The sequence below is a fragment of the Pinus tabuliformis genome, chromosome 3_1, assembly GCF_031772625.1.
Source record: "Pinus tabuliformis cultivar Carrire ecotype Pingquan chromosome 3_1, CPIR1, whole genome shotgun sequence".
Taxonomy (NCBI): Eukaryota; Viridiplantae; Streptophyta; class Pinopsida; order Pinales; family Pinaceae; genus Pinus; species Pinus tabuliformis.
The window spans coordinates 295,151,064-295,175,371 of NC_142301.1; the positions used below are offsets into that span (position 1 = coordinate 295,151,064).

The window sequence follows — 24,308 nt, forward strand, 5'->3', positions numbered from 1 at the left end:
CAATAGTTCCATTTGAACATTAAGTATAAGAAGGGCAACACCAATAATGTCGCTGATTGCCTTAGCCAACCACTGGTCATGGCGCTAATCACTGTGCTTGACTTCTGTGGGTACGAGACATCGGGGTGGCCGCATCTTTACAAGAGCAATCCAAAATTCGACAGCATATACCAGACACTCCTGAAAGGAAAGCAAGTTCCAAATTTTCACCTTCAGGATGAATTGTTATGGCACTTGGGACACATCTGTGTTCCTTCAAGTGAGCGTGCCAAGATGATTTGGGAGGTGCACTACAGTCGGGTCCTATGAATATAAACCCTAAGCATCCTCTTGGCATTAGAGGAAACTTTGGTGCATACCCCACGATTGGATTCCCAAAATTTTGGAGCCAATTGTTAAGGGTTCTCTTTAGCATGTAACTCCCATAAAATCTTTTTTGTCAAAGCTTTTCTTTGGAACTCCATTATTTGTCCCTAGTAAATGTTCCCTCTAATTATCATTTTCATTATATTCTTTATTTGCTTCATGCGCCTCCTACTCTTCTTCGCTAAGTTAACTTTAGGTTTCCCCATATCATAGCTTACTAACTGCCCTTCTCCACTCAAAGCTTCCAAGTCCAATATATTGCCCATAAAACCTAGTTTCTTTGCTTTTCCTTTGAACTTGGACCTCTTACCAAAACCTGGTCATGTGGAAGAAAGACCTCCTCTTCTAAACTATATAGGTTTATGTCAAAAATGCCACTCACCATCTTTTGTTTTAACAAAAGATAATGATGGTTTCATTTACTCCCACCACCTCAGAATTCCTTCCCTTATGAAACACCACATCAATGTTTGAATGTCGATAACATATACTTTCTTCTTCAATAATATTATTAAATTTGCATAGATCACTTTTTAATTAGTTTGTCATTTACTTTTGACAAATTCCCAAAATATTCTCCGTGCGAATCACCGCCTTGAATTTGTTTATAATTTGCCTAAGTATTCTCCCTACTGACCCCTTGAATTTGTTTGCACTCATGGATCAAGAGTATAATCCAATGACCAATTCCTCAAAATTATGAAATACAACTTTCCCTTTCTATGTTCAAGAAATAGCATCGCACCCAATTATTGGTCCTTATCACCGTTCTCACAATATATCTCGGAAAAAACCACTAAAAAATTGACATGATTGACACAGCTGGACTTCTACCTTCTTTTCTTCCGAGTCAAAACCTCCATCTTGCGTAAAAATATTGACATGATTGACGCAGCCGAGTTTTTACCTTCTGTTATTCGGAGTTAAAAACACTCCATTGTTGCGTATTCTCTCTTACCATTTTATCGGGAAAATCATCCTCCACTTTACCTTCTTTTATGCTGAGTAAATCGCTCCACGATTGCTATTCTTGTTGCCTATGGCTCGTGGCTTGGGATGGACATTGAATACTAAGTTTTAATTTGTAAAATTGATGTGAAATCTGTGCGAAAGTTCGACAGTGTGACATTATTGCCTTTGTAGGGAGGGGAAGAATAGGCTGATCAGGAAGCTCGATCGCCATGGCTGATTCTCAGAATTCTCACAATGACTTGGACGATCTTCTTGAGAGTAAGTTCCCATTTACTCATTAACTGTGAATTTTACCCTTTATTACAGACGGACAGAAGTATCATGTCAGTGGGTTTTTCGTTTTATTTTGATAGGTGCCTTGGATGATTTTGGCAAGCTTGAATTGGACTCAACTCAGAGGTAAGCTGTACATATTCGATTGAATTTTCAGTTAGAAATAATTATTTGTATCATTCCACTTTTAAAGTTTTAACCATTTTTCTATTTCCAGGGCTGCAACAACTGTCAATTCATCCGGCTCAATTGAAGAAAGGCAGGAGAAACATTCAGTCCAAGGCTTGGGTATAGGTTTGCCAAGCCCCCCCAGCAAGAGGAAGGGGAAGCAGAAGATTGGGACCTCTTCTAAGCCCATTTCAACAGATGCCCATGTGGCAGAAACCCTGGAAAAGCTTGCCCAGCAGACCAGACAGACGCTGCAGGGCCTGGACTCAGCCGGCCAAGAGGATGTTGCTGGAGAAAAGCTGGTTGAAAATCTCTTCAAACAATTCGAGGAGATCGGTGGAACCCAGGTAATAGTATTTTCCACAGCATTTTTTAGCCAGTCAAAAATGGAAATTTATGTCGATAAAATAAAATAGGCAGAAAATCAGGTTTTTGTGTCCCCATAATGGGCAAACAAGAACACATAACACAAAAGATATTAACAAACATTTCAGTATGCTCAAGCTAAGATTAAGCGTAGTCGTAACAGAACGACAACGCAGAGCATAACTTGAATAAACAAGTAAGACTTCTCTCCCTTCCAAAGGATTGCTTTTGTTCTGGCTATCCCTGTCGTCATTAATGCCATAGGTGAGCACAGGCCAAGCTCTGAGGTGAGAGAACTGTTCAGAGAAGTTATCCCACTACTTGAAATGAATCTTGGTATCTTTGTACTCCTCTTCTAGCTGAAGTTTCAATTTAGCGATGGCCATCTTCATTGCAGCAATGTCTAGCCTAGCCTGCAGCACATCTCTAGAACCTCTGGTGACGTGGTCGAGATTGCTTCCATGCTCCTTTCTCCTTTCCACATCAGCACATCTCTAGATGCTCTGGTGAGTGGTCAAGATTACACCTCTGTTCTTTCTCCTTTCCGCATCAGCTGCTTTGTACATCTTCTCATTTTTTTTCATATCACCTGCCAAATTTGTGCCATGGCCTTTCCTTTGACCTCTCCCAGCCTCTCCCTGAATTTAGCCTACAGGGCCACTTTAGTCCGATCGTTATTTTCATTGATCCTTTATAGCATATTGATATAGCAGTTGCTTTAACTTTTAGCACTCCCACTTTGTACTCACGCTGGATATACTCTTTTAGTTCCATTGACCTACTTTCTTTTAGTCCCATTTACCTACTTTTGTGGTCATTTGTTGGACATTAATAAAATTATCTTATCTTATTATATCTTATCTGTTCTCGTGGAGATGATGCCCAGATCAGCAATTCTATTGGGCCTACCAAGTTCCCACATCTCCTCATACCTCAAGTACAGTAAACCATCCAGTCCCATCTTTTTCATCTCCTCCATTGAAGGCCATTGTTCTTTCGTGGATGAAAGAGCAGGTTGAGACTCATCCTTTCCTGAATGAAATTTGAGCCACATAGTGGGTTGAGACTCATCTTTTTCCTTTCTTCTCCTTTTTTCGGTTCTGCCATAATTGCCCAGCCTCAAATCGAGATAATATCAAGCAAACAGGCAAAGATGCACAAAGGAATTTAAAATGTTTGCCAAAGAATAGCCAGAGAGCCAAATGGGGTGCCCATTTTAAAATTCCATGATGCCACAGGGTTTAATAGTTAATGTTCTGGGGTGGCAGATAGGTGACATGGTAGGAAATTGGTTACAGCCAGCCATCGCCAAATCTCCTAATATATTCTCACATTGGAGCATTAAAGCCTGGAATGGTCAGATGGTGTTAAATTTCCTGCAAACCTAGCACCTGACACCTAATTTCTAGTAGATTACAGATCTACTGATTAATTGCACAGCTAGGTTTATTAACATAACAAATTCACTGAAAGCAAAATATAACCAATCTCAATCATGATGACACAACAGATTCTACCCAATCATTGTGCCTCATTAACTTTTAGAATTTACTTGGGCTTCCATCTTGGGAAAATGGCCCAACTGAGAAAGAATTATAGATTACAAAAAAAAACCTTGGATTTGATTTTGCAGATCAGACCCTAGATTGGTGCTCAATCCCCTTGACTGATCTGGATCTCCAAGCTCTCCTTCTGCACTCCCTCGGACCCAACACACTAGAGCATCACACGCCCCATTGAAATGCTTCTCTCAATCTTGTGCTGCTGTATGGTGTGTCTTCTCCCTCTCCTCAGCCTTTCTTTTATAACTTTTTGTTGAGTGAAATCCCTAACCCTAATCTCCAAAGTGATTGATGGCCGATATTAAATCTTGACTCACTTGAAATTAAAAGCTGAGATTAAAACATAATCACTAAAGTAATTAATTTACTTTTTTCTAAGTTTACTTTAGCTCAATAAACCAACATAATAATTATGTGCTTTTCTTAAGTTGAACTTACGCTGAGTTACAAATGCAACTTTCTCACACTAGAGGAAGTGTCTAAGGAGAGTTTTGTCGACTTCTGCACACCTAGAAACTTAGGCTTGTGTAGAAGTACAGTGTACTTGCTCGAGTTACAAACATCAACACTCCCTCGTAGCGAGGGAGGTACTTTTGCCCCCTAGAACTGATTTCGATCCTATATCTGCATTTGATGCCATGATTGCTTCCTCCGAATTAGAAGCCTTCCTTGCCATCTTGTCTAAAAATATCCTTGAAGTTCTGCATTCCTTGGCCTAGGCACATGTTCAAGTCGGCTTATTTTGGATGCACTGACTACTATAAATAGGCAGCTTGGCCTTCATTTGGAGACACAATTTTCGGTCAATCTGAAGCAAGAAGAAGTGCAAGTAAGGTGAAGGAAGATAGCCATATAAGCAGCATTAAGAAGGAAGGAAAGATCGAAGCATTTGGCACTGTCCTTGGGGTCATAATCTCAAATGTGTGGCAGAAAAGCTAGGGTTTCTGTAGTGGTATCATAACAGTCCAAGAGAAGGTCATCTAAAGGGTCTCCAAGTCAGTTCTATTGTTAGCTGAGTTCATTTAGAGAAGTCTCCAAATATAGCAAAGAAGGGAAACACCTCCAAACTTGTTCCTGCTCCTCACACGTGTGAAATTGCAGTAGTACGAACTGCAGATTTGTGGAAAAGAGGCTGAAGTTTCAGGGCAATCGAGAAGTGCACTGAAGGAAGAAGTTTGACTTGCATTGACTTGTGCAAGAAGGAGAAGCAACGAAGAAGGATCTTGTGACTTGGTCTTGGAGAAGTCATTTTGTCAAGGGTCTAGGTCATGGTCTTGGTGTTCGTCAATTGAAGTTTCTATAAGAGAAGAATTTGTTTGTGTTTTCCTCTCAAGTGGGAGAGGTTTTGGCCCTGGGTGACAGGCTACATTCTGTGTCTCTTGTCTCTTTATTGTTTATGCTTTGGTAGCTGTTTGATGAAGAAGAACACTATAATAATCTAAATATAGAGAAAATCATAATCTTTTGAAGTGAAAAGCATTCACAAACCGTTATCATTAATAGAGAAATCACCTAACCTTGATGCCCTAGATTTCTCAACATGGTTTTAGAGCTAAGGTAACAAAGTCAAGGAAGGGAATCTTATCAAGGGACACTCAAGGATCAAATCTCGAGGAAGGCATCGAAGCAAGTCTAGAAGATCATCTTGAAGTCAAGATGTACAAAAGAAGTATCAAAACCCTAGATCAAAGAAGAAGTCTACACTAGAAAGAAGTCTTGGAATCCTCAAGTCATCATCAAAAGGACCTCATCAAATTGAAGAGATCTTCAAATCAAGGTAGCTTGAAGTCTATCCATTCAAAGGAAGCAAGATCAAAGAACATCATCAAAAGTTCTAAAGCAATCTCTCTCTCAAGCAAGGTCCTTTCCATTGAAGAAGAAGCATCAAAGACACCATCAGGAAGTCATCATCATCAACAAGGACATCCCTATCAAATGATCTAAAGAAGTCTCCCTCTTTGTGAGATCAAGGATCATTCTTGAATAAAACTATCTTCATCAAGGAGAAGTTTTCTATTCTCTATATCATCATCAACATCAAGGATGCAACAAGGAGAAGGAGCATCCTATCAAGTAAGTATATTTATGTCCACATTTGAATCTGTCAAAATTTTTTTTTGCAAGGAAATCAACAAATTGGTTGGGGCTTCAAACTATCTTGCATGGAAGAAAATGACAAATCTGAATCTCATTGAAATTGAGGTTATGGAACATTTCAAAGGATCTATCACTAAATCAGCAAAGGAAGATGCTTAAGCACTTGCAAAGTATATGAAAGGGGAAGAGAGGGCTCAAAGGATTCTCATATAATCCATCAAGGATCCCCTCATTCCATATGTATCAAAACTTGAAACTTCAAAAGAAATCTATGACAAACTGGTAGAGTTGTATTCCGTAAGCACCGCTGGAGAAGTCATCTTATTAAGGCAAGAACTCTACAAGCTAAAGATGTCGAAAGAAGAAGGAATAGCCTCATACTTTATGAGGATATTTGAAATCCGGGATCAACTTCAAGATCTGGGAGAAGTCATGTCTGATAGAGAAATGACTACAGTTGTACTAAATGCACTACCGGAGGAGTGGGGTAAATTTACTTCAAGTATTTATGGGAAGAAAGAAGCTACTTCATTTCAGGATCTATGGTCACTATGCAAGATTGAAGAATCTAGGCTAAAGGCCAAATCTGATCTAGGACCACGTGAGCAAAATCAATTTTATGCTACAAAGACAAGAAGAAATGGAAAATTTGGAAAGTCTGGTTCTCAGAAAAGGAAAAAGAACATAGCTAAGATTCAATGCTATGGATGTCAAGAATATGAGCATTACAAAAGAGATTGTCCTAAGATCAAGAAGGACAATAACAAGAGGAAGAGAAGAAGCCCATATCATTGAGGAAGTAGAGGAAGTTGAAAAGAAGAAGTCCAAGAAAGAGGAAGTAAGAGATCTCTATTATAACTGAGATAGTCATTTTAAGTTCTTTTCAAGTTCCTATTCTTAAGTCTTTTGTTGTAAGATATGGCTATCATGATTCACTAAGAAAAATAATGGGATTCATCATGGCATCATAGAAGCATTAAAAGCAAGAGCTCGTTACATCATCATAGAGAAGCATGAAAGATGGTTGAAAGTGAAGTCCATGGCAATCACCCATGGAAGGATATAGCTCTTGGAAACCTCATTAGTAACATAGGTGGTACTTATGGAAAAGAAAGAAAAGGTCATCTAGTACAAGGCTCATCATACATTTGTCAAAAGGAAACATCTGCTAGATGAGGATACTCAAGATCCTCTATTAGAATTTTCGTCGGAAGGTTCACCAATCGAAAGGAAGCAAGGGTTACATCAAGAATATCAAACTTGTGGAATTCATGGGATGGTGGTATGAATCTATGATGACAAAAGAGGAGAAGCAGATCAAGGGATTGAAGTTCTTTCAATCAAGGAAGTTGCTAGAGGAAGTCTGGATGACATAAAGGAAAATGAGGTATGTATGCTTACACTCGATATTGTAGAGTCATGTCATATGGTTGTTAGTAAACATGGATAAATGCCCTATCTCGAGAGCATGATCAAAAGAAAGGATCTCCTCCTTTGAAAGGATGCAAGAAGGCATGGGTCACACATTGTCTAGATGAAATCAACATAATATGTCCTCATATGAAATATGAGGTGGTTGACATGTGAAAATTCTATCACTGCAACAACTGATTTATTTTACCTACTTATTTTCCAATAAGTTATTTACGAAAAACCCTTCAGTAAACATTAAAATAAATTCTATTGCAGATATCACACCATAATACAGAAACAAATACATGCATAAGAATCAAACACATCAACACAGATATTTTGGACAATTGTCCCCGGAAAAACCCAATGCGGGAAAACCGGTGCAACAGAGGAGGATTTTATTAATCAGCGATTCTTCAATACAACTGGGTGCCAAACTGGCTTACCCAACAAAGATAAATTCTCCAGCACTTCTCCCAGACTCAGCGTTAGGCTTGTTGGCCTCTACGTAGCTCCCAGACCCTTTGCGTCAGCTCCTGTCTCTTTGCGTCAGCACTGGGCCTCTCTGCGTCATCCACGCAGGCCCTCCAGTGACTGCGCAGTCCTGCAGGCCCTGCGTCTGCCTCTGTGCTGATCCTCTGGTGCTGTTCCTGACTCTCTGTTCCGTTCCCGCTACCTCTTGCTGCACTCCAGACCTCTAGTTCGAATTTCTCAGTTGACCTTGCTCCAGAAATCAAATTGACTGGCCTCCCTCAGTGTATCTCCAACTGACCGTCAAGTCCCCTTTTATACTTTTCCTATTGATGAATCAACTGTCGAGATTAAGTCCCTAATCAACGGGTAAGATTAAAATAGACTTGATCCTTATCTTTTGGCAGCTTCTCATCCTTATCTTTATTAATACCCATTAATATTTTTATTTCCCTAAGTTTAGACTTAGGAACTCATTAAAAATATTAATTATTTTAATAACTCTTCATCTGGATGGATTTTTCCAAAACAATTTCTGGGTTTTGGAGATCTCATGTGCTTTAGCCTTTTCACCAATTTTAATGGCTAGATCACATCCGTTGCTACCCCAAATCAACACTCCCTCTTAGCGAGGACTGTGCTCTAGTAATACTCCACACTGAGCATCACTCCGAGTAGACGACACCAGTACCTGTGCTGATGCTAAGTCCCCCCGCCCAACATCCTCTGCATTGCTGCATCCTGTACTGCTGCCCATGGCTTTATCACTGCCACTGCTACATCTGTACTGCAACTCCCTCTGTATCTATGCTGCTGTTGGTCCTTCTTCCCAACACAACATCTACACTGCAATTCCCTTTGCATCTGTGCTGCTGCTGGTCCTTCTTCCCAACACAACATCTGCACTGCAACCCCTTCTCATCATGCTGCATCGTGCTATTGCTAACTGCTACTGCACTGCAACATCATACCCATTTCTGCTACTGAAATGGATTCTTTATCATCCCCATCTTCTCCTTGAAATAATCAAACTTGGTTCTTCCAAGGGCCTTGGTAAGGATGTTTGCCACCTGTTCTCTTGTAGGAGTGTAGCTCAACTGTACAACTCCTCGTTGGACACAGTTTCTGACAAAGTGACACCGAATATCAATATGCTTTGACTGATCGTGAAATACTGGATTCTCAGAGAGCTTGATGCAACTCTGATTATCACACATGATCCTGGTCGCCTCCATCTTTCTTTCGAATAGGTTCACAAGCAATTTTCTAAGCCATATGGCTTCACACGAAGCTATGCTTGCGGCCATATATTCTGTTTCAGTTGAGCTCAGAGCTACAAATTTCTGAGCACCAGGAGGTCATTCACGATCCAATGTTGAAATAGTACCCAGAGGTACTTTTCCGATCCACTGAACTTCCAACCCAATCTGCATCAGTAAATCCACTCAATCTGATATCCTTACTCCTGGTGTACAAGAGTCCATAATCGACTGTTCTTTGTATATATCTGAGAACATGTTTGGTTGCTGCCCAGTGCGCCCTCTTTGGTTCCACCATGAACTGACTGAGGGTGTTGACAGCGTAACAAATGTCTGGTCTGTTATTGACCAGATACACTAGGGACCCTATGAGTTGCCTGTATAAGGTGGGATCAACATCCTTGTCTTCTGATGCATCAATTTTCTTTCAGTTGGTGATCATTGGAGTAGCCATGGGTCTACAGTCCTCCATCCTAAATCTCTTTAGAATTTTTGTAGCATATCTCCCTTGCCCAAGGAAGATCTCCCCCTTTTGCTACCAAACATTCAACCCCAGGAAATAATGCATATGTCCCAAATCCCTCATGTCAAATTTTGTGGCTAGATTCTCTTTGCAGTCCCTAATGAGCCTAGCTGATCCTGTTAGGAAGAGATCATCCACATATAATACTAGGATTAGAGGCTCATTCTCTACAACCAGATAATAGAGATTTGGATCTGTGTCACTCTTGACAAATCCCATCTTCTGCAAGTAGCCATCAATTCGACCATACCATGCTTTAGGTGCCTGTTTCAGCCCATACAAGGCTTTCTTTAATCTGCATACATGAGACTTCTTCTCATGTGTCTCAAAGCCTTCTGGCTGTTCAATGTATACCTCTTCTTCTATCACCCCATTCAGAAATGCCGTTTTGACATCCATCTGATGAATCTCCCATCCCATCTGTGCTGCAAGAGATATCACGGTTCTAATAGATGTATACCTGGCTACTAGGGCGAAGGTCTCTTTGTAGTCAATTCCTTCCTTTTGAGCATACCCCTTAGCCACAAACCTGGCTTTGTATTTTTCCACACTGTCATCTGCAGCGTATTTAATCTTGTAGATCCATCTTGAACCTACCACCGATCTATCTTGAGGCCTTGGCACTACCTCCCAGATATCGTTCACCATTATGGAGTTGTATTCCTTTACCATCTCATCCAACCAAACTTGATGTTGAGCAGCCTCCTGAAAACTGGTAGGCTCCTCATCCTGAGCTACTAATGCCTGATATCTATCTGGCAATCTGGCTGTTTTCACTCCCTTTTATTATTTCTTGGTGCATCGATGAAATCCTCTGCATCTCGCAGAATCTGATGAAGTTCCCTGCTCGTTCTTCCTCTGGTAGTAGGTGCTTCTGTTAGCTCCTCCTCCTCATGTGATTCTTCCTGATCTGTGGAAGAATTCTTTACTTCCGTTGGTTGAAGTGGTTTGACCAATGACTCATCTTGGTCCTCGGAAGGCATTTCTCGAGATTTTCTGAAAGCCCTGTCCTCCATGAACTTCAAATCTCGTCGAACTACTACCTCCCTGTTCCCTGGAAGATACATTATGTATGCCTTAGCGTTTTTGCTATATCCCACTAGATATCCTTTCTTTGTAGTTTGATCCAACTTCTTCCTCTTTTCCTTGGGTATGCAGCAATTGCTAAGCTCCCAAATATCCTGAAATCACTGACTTCAGGTGTCTTCCCTGTGAAGACTTTCTTTGGAGTAATCTTGCCCAATGCCCGATGAGGAGTTCTATTCTAAACATAGATTGCCGTGTTGCATGCTTCTGCCCACAGGAACTTTGGCATATCGTGATCATATATCATGGCCCTAGCTGCTTCTATGACAGTCCTATTCTTTCTTTCTGCTACTCCATTCTACTTCGGATTGTAAGGAGCTGTCCACTCTCTTCTAATGCCCTCCTTAGCGCAAAAATCAGTGAAGTCCTTATTGACATACTCTCCACCATTATCTGAGCGCAAAACTTTTATTTTCTTCCCTGTTAGATTCTCCACCAGAGCCTTGAACTCTTTGAATCGACATAAAACCTCGTCCTTGGTTTTCAGAAAATAAATCCAAGTTTTCCTTGAGTGATCATCAATGAAGGTGACGAAGTATTCGACACCACTAAGAGCTTTAGTGGACATAGGTCCGCAGATATTTGAGTGTATTAATCCTAGAATACTCCTGTCCCTGTTTTTACTTGTAGGAAAAGCTGCTTTGGCATACTTTCCCATAGCACATCCTCTGCATACATCATCTCGTTTTGTACTAAGATCTGGGACTCTTGTTACAGTTTTCCTGAGAATTCTCAGAGCCCCATGGTGCAAATGTCCCATTCTTCTGTGCCATAGTTCGTTCAAATACTTGTCTCCATGACTGCTTATCAGTGCCAGTGGTGATTTTAGTTGTAGTTTGTACAACCTGTTACTTCTGATCTCGATTTGAACTTTCTTTTTCTAGTTCGGGTGTTTGACTTATACTTTCTCCTTGATGAAGAAAACATCATAGCCCTTGCCTTGAAGTTGCGACACAGAAAGTAAGTTCATTCCCAATCCTAGTACATGCAACACATCGCAGCATGGAACACTCTTCCGTTTCTGTTTGAAAAACTATGGTACTGTTCCCTACTGGAGTACACTTTGCCTTATTCCCCATGGTGATCTGAAAATTCATCCTTTCCTCCTGATTATCTAAGAAACATTCCCGGATTACCGTCATATGCCAAGAGGCTCCACTGTCTATATACCATACCTCTGATGATGCAGAGCTAGTCACACAAGCAATTTCTTCTTCCAATCTGGAAGCCAACATAGAGAAATTGAAATTACTGTCTCTTCTGTAATTTTTTGAAAATCTATGCGAGTCTCCTGCCATAGTTCGTTCAAATACTTGTCTCCATGACTGCTTATCAGTGCCAGTGGTGATTTTAGTTGTAGTTTGTACAACCTGTTACTTCTGATCTCGATTTGAACTTTCTTTTTCTAGTTCGGGTGTTTGACGTATACTTTCTCCTTGATGAAGAAAACATCATAGCCCTTGCCTTGAAGTTGCGACACAGAAAGTAAGTTCATTCCCAATCCTAGTACATGCAACACATCGCAGCATGGAACACTCTTCCATTTCTGTTTGAAAAACTATGGTACTGTTCCCTACTGGAGTACACTTTGCCTTATTCCCCATGGTGATCTGAAAATTCATCCTTTCCTCCTGATTATCTAAGAAACATTCCCGGATTACCGTCATATGCCAAGAGGCTCCACTGTCTATATACCATACCTCTGATGATGCAGAGCTAGTCACACAAGCAATTTCTTCTTCCAATCTGGAAGCCAACATAGAGAAATTGAAATTACTGTCTCTTCTGTAATTTTTTGAAAATCTATGCGAGTCTCCTGACGTAGATGCCTCTGCATCATGGTCTCGACCCGTAATTGATTTTCCCTTTCTGTCTCTGATTACTTCCTCTAATACCATGTGAAAATTCTATCACGACAACAACTGATTTATTTTACCTACTTATTTTCCACTAAGTTATTTACGAAAAACCCATCAGTGAACATTAAAATAAATTCTGCTGCAGATATCACACCATAATACAGAAACAAATACGTGCACAAGAATCAAACACATCAACATAGATATTTTGGACAATTGCCCCCGGAAAAACCCAATGCGGGAAAATCTGTGCAACAGAGGAGGATTTTACTGATCAGCTATTCTTCAGTACAACTGGGTGCCAAACTAGCTTACCCAACAGAGATAAATTCTCTAGCACTTCTCCCAGACTCGGCGTCAGGCTTGCTGGCCTTTGCGCAACTCCCAGACCCTCTGCATCAGCTCCTGCCTCTCTGCGTCAGCACTGGGCCTCTCTGCGTCACCCACGCAGGCCCTCCAGTGATTGTGCAGTCCTGTTGCCTCTGCGTTTGCCTCTCTAACCTCTGCACCGATCTTCTGGTGCTGTTCCTGACTCTCTGTTCCGTACTCGTTGCCTCTTGTTGCGCTCTAGACCTCTAGTTTGAATTTCTCAGTTAACCCCGCTCCAGAAATCGAATTGACTGGTCTCCCTCAGTGTATCTCCAACTAACCCTCAAGTCCCCTTTTATACTTTTCCTATTGATGAATCAACGACTGAGATTAAGTCCCTAATCAATGCTAAGATTAAAATAGACTTGATCCTTATCTTTTGGAAGCTTCTCATTCTTATCTTTATTAATACCCATTAATATTTTTATTTCCCTAAGTTTAGACTTAGGAACTCATTAAAAATATTAATTATTTTAATAACTCTTCATCCGGATGGATTTTTCCAAAACGATTTCTGGGTTTTGGAGATCTCATGTGCTTTAACCTCTTCACCAATTTTCATGGCTAGAGCACATCCGATGCTACCCCAAATCGATTGGAGGATCTCTGATTAAAAGTTCCCGGGAATAAAAATGTGTGAATAAATAAAGGAAGGAAGAGATCGTGGAATATGCAACGATTGAAAAAGGCAATCAACATCCAAGGACTAAAAGATTTTGATTAGGATATCTCCATGAAAGATATGAAGGCTCTGATGAAGTTTGAAAAAGAAAGAGGCCCTTGGAAAAATATATCTTTTGGAGATGTGTCAATACATATGTAGGATGCTGATGCAAACTAGGAGATGTCATGATGAAAGATCATCACAAAGGTAATTTTGATTTAGTGTTCGTTTCTTACTTGTGAACAAATATCTGGATGGGCATACGCAGGGTTGCCAAGGGAAGAGCTATGGATATCTTCCACCATTGATGTCCATGTAGTAGGATGAAAGATCCTTAAGGAAACATGGCATGAAGAAGGCAACATGGCATGAAGGAAGGCCAAATAGGAACTGATGGATCACTTTCCGATGAAAGGAATAATGACATGACTGACTCATGGATGAAAGTGATGGATGGTCTGTGCCCTACAAAGAAGTCCCAAAACATGAAGACTCTTGAATAAAGAAAATAAGTTCATGACATTGTGAGGAGGAGTTCTTCAAGTAGCTGTTTGTCCCATCATCTCCACATGAGGAGCTGCTATAGGTCCCAAATTAAGAGGGAGCCTGGAAACAAGTTTCTTACTTGGTAGAAACTTGGAAGCAAAATTCCTAAGCCAAGAGGGAGCTTAGGTACATTTCTTTCGTAGGAATGAGTACATTCGTTCATTGGAATGGGTATGTCCTCTCTAATTAAGAGGGAGAGATAGATACATCATTCTTGTCTTCACTTGGGAAGACAAAATGGAGCATTGGGTAAACCTCTGACATCCAATGCTCTTTGAGGATGAGTTAGGGCATACAAGATGAGAGTAGTCGTAGAGGACCGATATTCTTTTAGGACTAGGAATCCAAGATAAGAATAGTCTTGGTGGAACACACCGTGAGAACTCGGGTGGGGTATGTTCCGAAAGAGACAATGATGAGGGTGTCTATACATCATTGGTCTCGCTATCATTGAGCTTAGATCTTGTGGAGAGATAGAGTTGTTAGTTAAGGCCTTGCTATGTGACAATGCTGGTTGATATGATGCTAAACAGCTAGGTTACCAATCCGACTCTTCTTATGAGAATTCTTCAGATTGAGAATGACCAAGTACCATTATGAATACCTCCCTAGTTAAGAGGCAGTGTTGAAAAGTGTAACTAGGTTTGGTCTTCATAATAACATGTGTAAATATGATTTTATGTAATTAATGTAAAGAAGAAAATAAAATTATTTTTGTAATGCTTGAATCATGGGTTTCATGATCAAGGAATTTTATTTTAGTTAAGGTTCCCATTGTGAACCTTTAAGATTTTTCATCAAGTCATAAAGTCTATTGAGTCAATGTCAAAGTTTGGAGACCCATTTGGGCATGTTACACATTGTAAGAGGTAATTTATTTATGTCATAAACTCTCCAAGACCTTGTCACAAAGTCACCTTGAAGTCGGCCTAAAGATGTTTCCAGAAAGGCATGTCGGCCTAGGCACATGTTCAAGTTGGCTTATTTTGGATGCACTGACTACTATAAATAGGCAGCTCGGCCTTCATTTGGAGACACACAATTTTTGGTCAATCTGAAGTAAGAAGAAGTGCGAGTAAGGTGAAGGAAGACAACCATATAACCAACATTAAGAAGGAAGGAAAGATTGAAGCATTTGGCACTGTCCTTGGGCTCGTAACCTCACACGTGTGGCAAAAAAGCTAGGGTTTCTGTAGTGGTATCATAACAGTCCAAGAGAAGGTCATCTAAAGGGTCTCCAAATCAGTTCTATTGTAGCCGAGTTCATCTAGAGAAGTCTCCAAATATAGCGAAGAAGGGAAACACCTCCAAACTTGTTCTTGCTCCTCACACGTGTGAAATCTCAGTAGTACGAATTGCAGATCTGTGGAAAAGAGGCCGAAGTTTCAGGGTAGCTAAGAAGTGCAGTGAAGGAAGAAGTTTGACTTGTGTTGACTTGTGCAAGAAGGAGAAGCAACAAAGAAGGATCTTGTGACTTGGTCTTGGAGAGGTCATTTTGTCAAGGGTCTAGGTCATGGTCTTGGTGTTCGTCAATTGAAGTTTCTATAAGAAGAAGAATTTGTTTGGGTTTTCCTCTCAAGTGGGAGAGGTTTTGGCCTTGTGTGACAACCTACATTCTATGTCTCTTGTCTCTTTATTGTTTATGCTTTTGTAGCTGTTTGATGAAGAAGAACACTAATAATCTAACTATAGAGAAGATCATAATCTATTGAAGTGAAAAAGCATTCACAAACTGTTATCATTAATAGAGAAATCACCTAATCTTGATGCCCTAGATTTCACAACATAGGCAAGTTAGGTGGTGGATCGTGCACCATACGTCCCCTCTAACCCATCAGAGAAATTGCGCAGGTCCATGCCCGACCAAGGGTTAACAATAGGGGGTCTACAATGGGCTGTATTGCCCAAACTATTGATCGTGTGATTGACGATACTTGTTAAAAGCAGACCCCCTCCCTCTTTTACCACTAACCCATACAAGGGGGGTTCGCGAAAACCACAATGGTAAGAAGAGTGACGCAGTTGGACTTACAAAGTGGGACGACATGGCAGGTGGAACGATTGGTGATTGGTGCATGTTAGAGTAGGGAGGAGTTAGGACCCCATAACCACATCACCTTGGAGGCCTATCATTGGAAGTTTCAAAGGGAGTGCAAGTTTAAAGTCCTGTGGATAGGGGAGCCGAGACGATGTGGCATCCAGTTGGCACAATGGCAGAGTGGTGGACCAATGGTAAGCGCACAGAGGACCTCACGGGACTTATAACCTTAGAGGTCCTTCCCCGAAAGATTTAAAGGGAGCTCCACGTAATTCTGTTTGGGATAACAGAGTCACAAAGTAGGAAAATTCTTGACAAATGCAACAAAACTTCTTGTCCCAACAAAAATCAAATAACAAAGAAATTCATTGAAAAACTAAGGTCCGAGACCCTCCTTTTGCTATATGATGACATGGCACTTGGCCACATGGACAAATTGGATGATGACTTATGTTGCCAGGAAACATGGGTTCAGGGATGGGTGCGTCACTTTTTGAAATAGGGTACGTGGGTTTGTCGGGGGTATATTATAATTTATATATATATATATATTTTATAAATTATAATATATATGAATTTTGAAATCTTCCAACTTACATGTTAACAATTGTTTAAGTTGAAACCTAACAATATGCATGTTAACAATTGTTTAAGTTGAAACCTAACAATCTGATACTCATCTATGACACTGGCTGGCAGACTAAAATCCTTTTAAAATACACATACATTTCGTTATTAAGTTGAAACACAATGTTGTTAAGGTCTATAATAAAGTTAATGACAAGGACGACATATTCATGCTAGAAAAGATGATTTGATTCCTATCAGTCAAAGAATACCTATAGATGAAGCTGACCTCTAGGAAATTCATTATTATCAGTCCCTCAGAGAATGTTTCCAGATAACATAATGCCATCCTTCTACCAATCCTTTCATGAACAACACTTTAGCTTATATATTTAGTGGACCTACTAACTACATCCCAGTAAACTATGAAGGCTGAGAATAGGGTTTGCACTGAAAATAACATAAAAACTCTTCTAGTATGATTCTACCATATTCAGATAACAGTATGGTACAACGATCTGGTTGCATTAACCTGACAATCTTTAAAACCCAACTTCAACTGTAAAAATGTCATTATAGTGAATTGGTTAATTAAGGCTCCATTAAACTTATTAATTTATTTGTAAGCTACTCTTAGGCAGGAGGAGATTATCTTCCATTTGATATATCATATGGATATCCGATACCCAAATCATTTCTCTATCATTTGTTTGATACTGGAATTTAGAACTTCCATGAACTTATTCAACACAACGACAAGCCATTACGTGGAATGTGAGAAGAAAAGGATTTATGGAGAAAGGAAAAACACCTTCAAGGACCCCTCACGTACCCATTTTCGGGGTTCATGCACCCATTTTGGGGGTTCGGTGAACCCATTTACACAAAAGAACCCAGCCCAAGATATTTAGTACCGGGTTGTTATGGGAAGTACCGAGTTCATTTGGGTTCGTTTCGGAAGTACCCGTTTCAACACTCGGTTCGTGGGGACAAGAACCTGGGACGGGTTCACGAACCCGTGCTACACAAATGATGAGACATGGTGTGATTGTATTGGCTCACATAAGTGACATGGAGACACGATGGCATGATGATGTCAACACGATGTGGCATCAACGAGGACATGACACGTGGCATGCAGATTTGGCTTTTTTGGGTGGCCAAGTGGGTTGGAAATGGGTGACACGGGGCACCACTCAGCCATTAACACGTGGCATCCTTGCAGAGGTGGCATATAGGCTAGTAGGAACACGTCATCTTGGAGGAATGACCTCGGAAGTCCTCGAGGGTGCACAAGTTGAAAAGTCTGGGGAGATGGCTCCAAGACACGTTGGCATACAAGTGGCAAAGACACATCATCCTGGCTAGTATGTGATTGGTCCATCTATGCGGTGCGAGGTCCCATAGAGACACGTCATCCTGGACCCTGGAAGGCCAGGCACCCTGACAGTTTCTAAGTGAGCTGCATGTAGTTTCTCTGAGTTGATGAGGATCCGGGATAATCTGTCGCATAAGTGGCAAGGGATGGAGGCTTCATGCTTTGACACATCACCCCAGAACATGAGAGGTGGTCCCACTGGGACACGTAACCCCGAAGGATTGACCTCGGAGGAAAACGAAGGCGCACCATTGTTTATTCCCGGGGAAATAAAGCTAGGGGCTAAGTGCTCTCCAAGACACGGTTCTATGCATGTTAAGTGATCGAGGGTGCGGAACATTGAACGTAGTTAAGCCCTCAGGGCATAGAGCAAAGGGCCTAGCAGGGGGTTCTATGCAGAGGCTTCATGTGTTAGCGTCCTGTCCTAAAACTGTTCCACAGTCATAATTTAAGCCCCTTTGGGCTTATACTGAGGGCCTATCACATGAATGGGTCGACAACTATATATTTGGAAAATTGGGCCATATTTGGCAATTAGCTCTAAATTGGCATAACACTAAAAGCCCAGTTAAAACGCATGAATGAGTTGGTAGCGAGACAAATTTGGCAATTTTGGCCAAACTTAAAGGCCAACTAAAGTTGGAACTACAGATAGAAGTCCAGCTAAACCTTGATATTTTACAAAATTGCAAATTTGGGCAGTGTAGCTCAGTTTTTCTCACAAAGACAGAAGATTACAATTTGAAAAATAATTGAACACATTTAGAAGACTTGATAGGTGTGGGACATAAGCAAAAATAAGACTTTATGCATGAAAAAGAATTGAAGATATCTAAAGTGTTTAGATCTTAGAATACCAGTCCTAATGCTTTATAAGCAGAATTGAATTTGCAAGAAGGTTGTTGTTCATAGGTTCATGCTATTGCTATTGATGTTGGTGTTGTGCATGTTAGTCACAGATCAGAGGATGTTGAAGGTGATTTTGTGGTGATTGAGGATAAATTTATTGGTTTTATGTAAGAGAGTGGCCTTCATGATTTGAGTTTGAAAATGGAATGAAAGATGAATCAAGGAGGTCAAGCAAGTGGTAGCTTGCAGATCAGGGGTTGTAGCTCCTTCCAGTAGTGGCTAGTAAACAATCAAGGGTAGGAGCTCCTTTCAATAGCAGCAAATAAATCAGGGGTGTTGTTTTTCCACGATCTTGGTGTCTGGGATAGAATCTTAAATCATTGACGCTACCAAACCAAAGATCACAATGAAACTACTTTCCACAACAAAATATAAACAATAGTAAATCTACTAGTGCACAAAATATAGACAACTTTTTACAATTTTGTACAATAACCCAACTTCGTTATATTAATCAACCTGAATAATACAACAGTCTAGGGCTCCCGTACCAGGGATAATGACCCTCATACATCCACGAGGACAGGAATGCAAAACTGGGGCTTGGTGTTAATCCATCGACAACCAATCTACCCTCAACAAGATACTCTGACCATCTGGCTGTCACATGCTCTCTCAGGTACTCTCGGTCATACCCTATACCTACTCGGTCCTTCAGCCTCCAATATGCAACACTGCCTCTATCAACGATCCAAGTGCATTTGGCCACAGATGTACAAATGTAGTCGAATTTCTCTCTTGGGTTGCTCTAGGATCATGAGAAATGACTCCAACTTTACCTTGTATCTAGACCAAACACAAGGGCTCCAACTTCGTCCAAGAGGGCTTGACAACCTGTCATTAGGCCTCTTAACACTAGGCTGACTTGACTTCTCATGCAAGCCCACACTCTAACTTCAAAAATTAATAACTCTTCAAGGACAACTCGAAATTTGAAGATTCTCGATGCGTTGGGTTCGTCTCTTCATCTACTATCATACTCATCCATCACATGTCAAAGTCTTGTCACGGTTTTGCCCCAAACATCGATGGGTGCAAAACCCCAAGCTTGGGTTTCAAGCCCACAAGGCCATTTGTGGAGCTCCTTCCTCGAAACCCTCGATCCTCAGGGCTTGGAGTACCTCCCAAGCTACAAAAATCAACAACAGGTTGTAGCTCCTTTTAGTAGTAGCTGATAAATTAGGGAGTAGTAGCTTCCTTCTGGTTGGAGCCAGAGAACTTTGTAACAACAAGTTGAAGCTTGCCTTTGTGAAAGTAATTGAAGAGAAGTTTGAAGAATCTGTGTTTAATTTGTGCTTCTTGTGATGCTTATATGAATGGTTGTTGAAGTGTTTATTGGTGTCCTAGTATTCTTTACTAGTGAAAGAAAGTTTTAAAATTCTCACAATATTGATTCACCCCCCTTCTTAGTAGTGTCCTGGTTTCTAACAAATTAGTGTATTACCAATCGTCGGAATGGTACGATTTCCCTCTCTCACTTTGAAGGCTAACCTATCCTATCAGTTGCACTGGCACTGTCCTTCGTGTCAGTTGATATATCAAGGATTTGTAGGCTTGCAATACTGTCCCTCATACCCTTGCTTATGTCCTCTGTTGTCCACCGCATTGCTGCAACACCTGTATCATTGATTTATGGTGGCTTCTATACCTGTATGACCACATATGGTATGTACAATCAACCCTTCTTCCCTTGCGACATGATCCTCTAAGATGTCTCCTTGTAGCACCCTCCTCGGCGACTGCAGCTGGCTATAATGCTATTTTGTCCCGCGTTCCACTTGCGTGCCAAATCTTGCCGACATCTCCACTCACGGCTTGTTGCGATAGATCCCTTTTTCAATGACTATGTGACCTGCTCCTACGAGTCGACCTATCCCTGTTGGCTGACACTAGCTCTCTTAACCTACTCACATTACCGATTGGTCCGTCTTGCATCGAGTGTCACCCTAACGTCTTCTCCATGGGCTCTGATGACACTCTCATTGACCTATCAACTCTGTCTAGCACAATGCCCCTACGATTGTTGCATTTCCTAGTTCTTGCCGGTCTGCTTAACCAGTGCTTGAGTTGTCTTGGTTGGATCCTCTTGTAGACACCGACACCCCTTGTGTATGTTTGGGTTTGTGGCAGATGGATTGGCCTTATCTCTTCCCACAAACTCTTAGTGGCTACATTGCCATCCTTTTCTTTGGCGACTGTAGACTCCTTCACATTCTGTCCTAGTGAGTCCTTACCTTGGCCACACCTCTTTTGTGTTGTGTCGATTCCCTTTCACTTGTGACGTTGTTCATGTAGCGGCTTCGGTCCTGTGCTTTGCTTCGGCTTGTCAAACTCATCTCCAGTAGCCTACACCTGTCTCACATCCTTAGGCGGCTACCCTGCCAATTATCCACTGCACGCGGCTATTACCTATTCCTATGTTATCGGTAGATACTTGTACTCGGTCTATGGCTGCCTTTCTAGGCGGTTTCAGCCCTGTCCTTCACTAATTAGCGACTAACCTGTCTTAGTGGTAGCTGCATCTCTTTTCCTCCCCACGCGTCCTGCGGTTCCATGACTAGAGAATACACCCCTATTGCCTCCACACTTTCTCAACGCGACATTGCCCTTGTGCACAATTCGACTACCTTACTCAGTGACTTGATTAAAATTTTCCACCTAACCCTTAAATTTCTTAGTGGTGGTTTGCCCTCATATTTGCTTGGTGGCTTCACACCATGTCCCTGGCCATCCACGCACTGGCCCTAGCATTTGTCAACCCAACCTGACAATTGCCCTGTGTTTCCTCTATCTGCTTGTCGACTGATCCCTATCTTGCGGCTTGGATCTTCTGTGGCCAGTTGATGTTGAGACTGTACCTTGGAAGGTGATTCTGAATAGATCATGTGCCTTGACATGTAACGAGTCACCTTAATTATTTCCTACAACAATTAATTAATGAATTTCCTAAGTCAAGAATTTAGACGACAATTTAATTTAATTGTTGGTTACCTTTTTATAAAAGGGAAAATAAGTCAATGACAAATTAAGTCATAATTGTTGATCTCAGTGAGTTGAGATCTAATCTCAACCATTGAGATTAGGGTTTGATCTTTTTAATAGGAGGTTTGAGCCAAAGGAGATGCACATTCGATTTGGCACGCGTTGAGATTTAGTGGAGCGCAATGTTTGGTAGCGAGAGCAAGAAAAGGCTAGATCAAGCTAGCTAGAGTGAGATCAGGGCAAGCGAGATCAACAAAGGGGCCAAGTTTCTTTGTACTTGGAAGTTTTCTGCTGGGTTGTGCGTGTGGGTCGTACAAGAGCCAAGTGAGAGAAAGAGGGTTGAGATCTTTTGCTAGGTATTTTCCAGAGCAAATTCTTATGTAACTGCTCTAAGGAAATATTTCTCTTGAAGTTGAATAAGAAGTCCAACGTTTGTTAGTTTTCCCCACGTTGGGGTTTCCAGGGTATTTGTGTTATTCTCTATTGCATGTGATTGGTTTCGAGTACCTTTGCTTCTGCTGTTTATTTGGATAAAAACCTGGAATATTTATTGTTACAAATCAAATTATAAAGCTTTGTTTATTTCAGATATGTGATTATTTATTGAGATAGTAAATTTGCAACTGGGTTTAAAGAAATTAACATGGTATTCAAGCACTAAACTTTGAATACGAAGCCAAGGATATTTGACACAGGTTTCAGGACAAAAAATTCAAATTTTAGTTTTCAATCTTTTTGAGGATTTTATTCTACAATGGCTACCAGTGTTCGATATGAGGATAGGCTTGAGGGTTCTTCAACTATTTTCAATGGAAGGTTTGAATCTCAGCTGTTCTCAAGGAGAACAAGTTGTGGAATTTCGTTAATACAACAGTGGTTCCACCAGCGAATGATCCAATTGCTCTTGATTTGCATGAGGTCAAGGAGGCCAAGGCGCAGAGGATTATTCTCAATGGGGTCAAAGATCATCTCATACCCCATCTGTCAGAGAAGGATATTGCGAAAAAGATGTGGGATGCACTCACGAGACTATATTAGAGCGACTATCATAGTCGAAAGATGATGCTCAAGGACAAGTTGCATGGCACAAGAATGTCCAAGGGAAGAGTGTGACATCTTACTTGTCCAGGTTGACATGGGTTAGGGACGAATTGGCTACTGTTGGAGAGATGATTATTGAGGAGGAGCTAGTGCGTATAGCCTTGAATGGCTTTTTGAAGCACTGAGAGGTCTTTGTCAAGTGTATTATGGGCCAGGATCACCTACCTAACTAGGTGAGGCTTTGGGATGATTTCGTCCAGGTGGAGATTCGAGATAGTGGTGAGTAGGGAGATGTTAAAGTTGACAACTAGGGCCAAATTCCACTTTGGAGAACTCATTTAATGGAGATAATTATTGCATTGAATTCCTCTTTTTGAGAGGACCAAAATTGACCTAAAGATCGCTAAATTTGGACAAGGAGAAATATGTGAAGTGAAGCTCACACATGTGCAAATTGTCAAGGTTGGCCACACCATCATGTAGGCTCATGAAGCCCAAGAGACATGTTTTTTGACTCTCATCGATTCATATAAATAAGAGTGACCTCCAACCTCATTTGGCACCTCATCAACTCAACAAATCTTCTCTCTCCTCATCTGATTGGGTCGTACAAATTGTAGGCAACTATACTTCTCTCACACGTGTGGATTTCAGGAGGCATCTTTTAACTGTGTTGACTTTTTTATTTCAGTGGAAGTTTGACCAGCGTCGATTGAGGTGATTTTGAGCATATTTGATTGCGATTTTGTGGGAGAATCTCTATTTCAGCAAGCCACATTTATTGGCACAAAAATCGAGGATTTTTGGGCACTTTGACCTACGTTGACCACAAGCTTGACTTCAATGTGACTGATTTTGACTTTTGTTTTGGGCTGATTTTGACCAGCAAAGAAGGCCAAGTTTGACTGAGGTTGACTGAGCTCAAGAGGGGAAGTTTGACTGTTGACTAGTTAGGGTTGATTTCACTGTTGTTGATTGAGAGCAGAATTGCAAATTTGACAGGGTTGTTTTGGACAGTGATTTGGCAAGTCAATTTTGACTTTGACTTTGTATTATTGTACTCTCTCTCTGCTGAACATTTGATATTTATAATAAGAAGAATTGATCAAGGGTTTTCCCCATCTTGGGGTTTTTCCCTGGCTTGAGCCAAATTCTTGTGTTCTCTTGCCTTGACTTGTCTTCTGCATTTTATTTTTTATGTTCTATCTACATTTAATGTTCATCTTAATAGTTAATGTGATTGCTATTGGAAATTATCATTGGGCTAATAAAAGGACATTGAAGTAATTGTTGCAAGCATAGAACATACCATTGTTATCTAAAATTAACATGGTATCAGAGCCCAGGTGAAGACAAAGCCCAAGCAAGAGAAAGAAAATCAATCACTAAGAGATTTGTT

General features: G+C 40.9%; 1 protein-coding gene across 1 annotated transcript; it reads left to right on the forward strand.

Moving 5' to 3' along the window:
• Positions 1-1,200: 1,200 nt before the first annotated feature.
• On the forward strand, positions 1,201-18,997 carry LOC149186943 (peroxisome biogenesis protein 19-1-like). The gene is made up of 4 exons (XM_089409507.1): positions 1,201-1,596; positions 1,692-1,737; positions 1,829-2,126; positions 18,890-18,997. Exons 1-4 carry the CDS (start codon positions 1,548-1,550, stop codon positions 18,995-18,997), a joined length of 501 nt encoding a protein of 166 aa, XP_089265633.1. The 5' UTR covers positions 1,201-1,547.
• Positions 18,998-24,308: the final 5,311 nt, after the last annotated feature.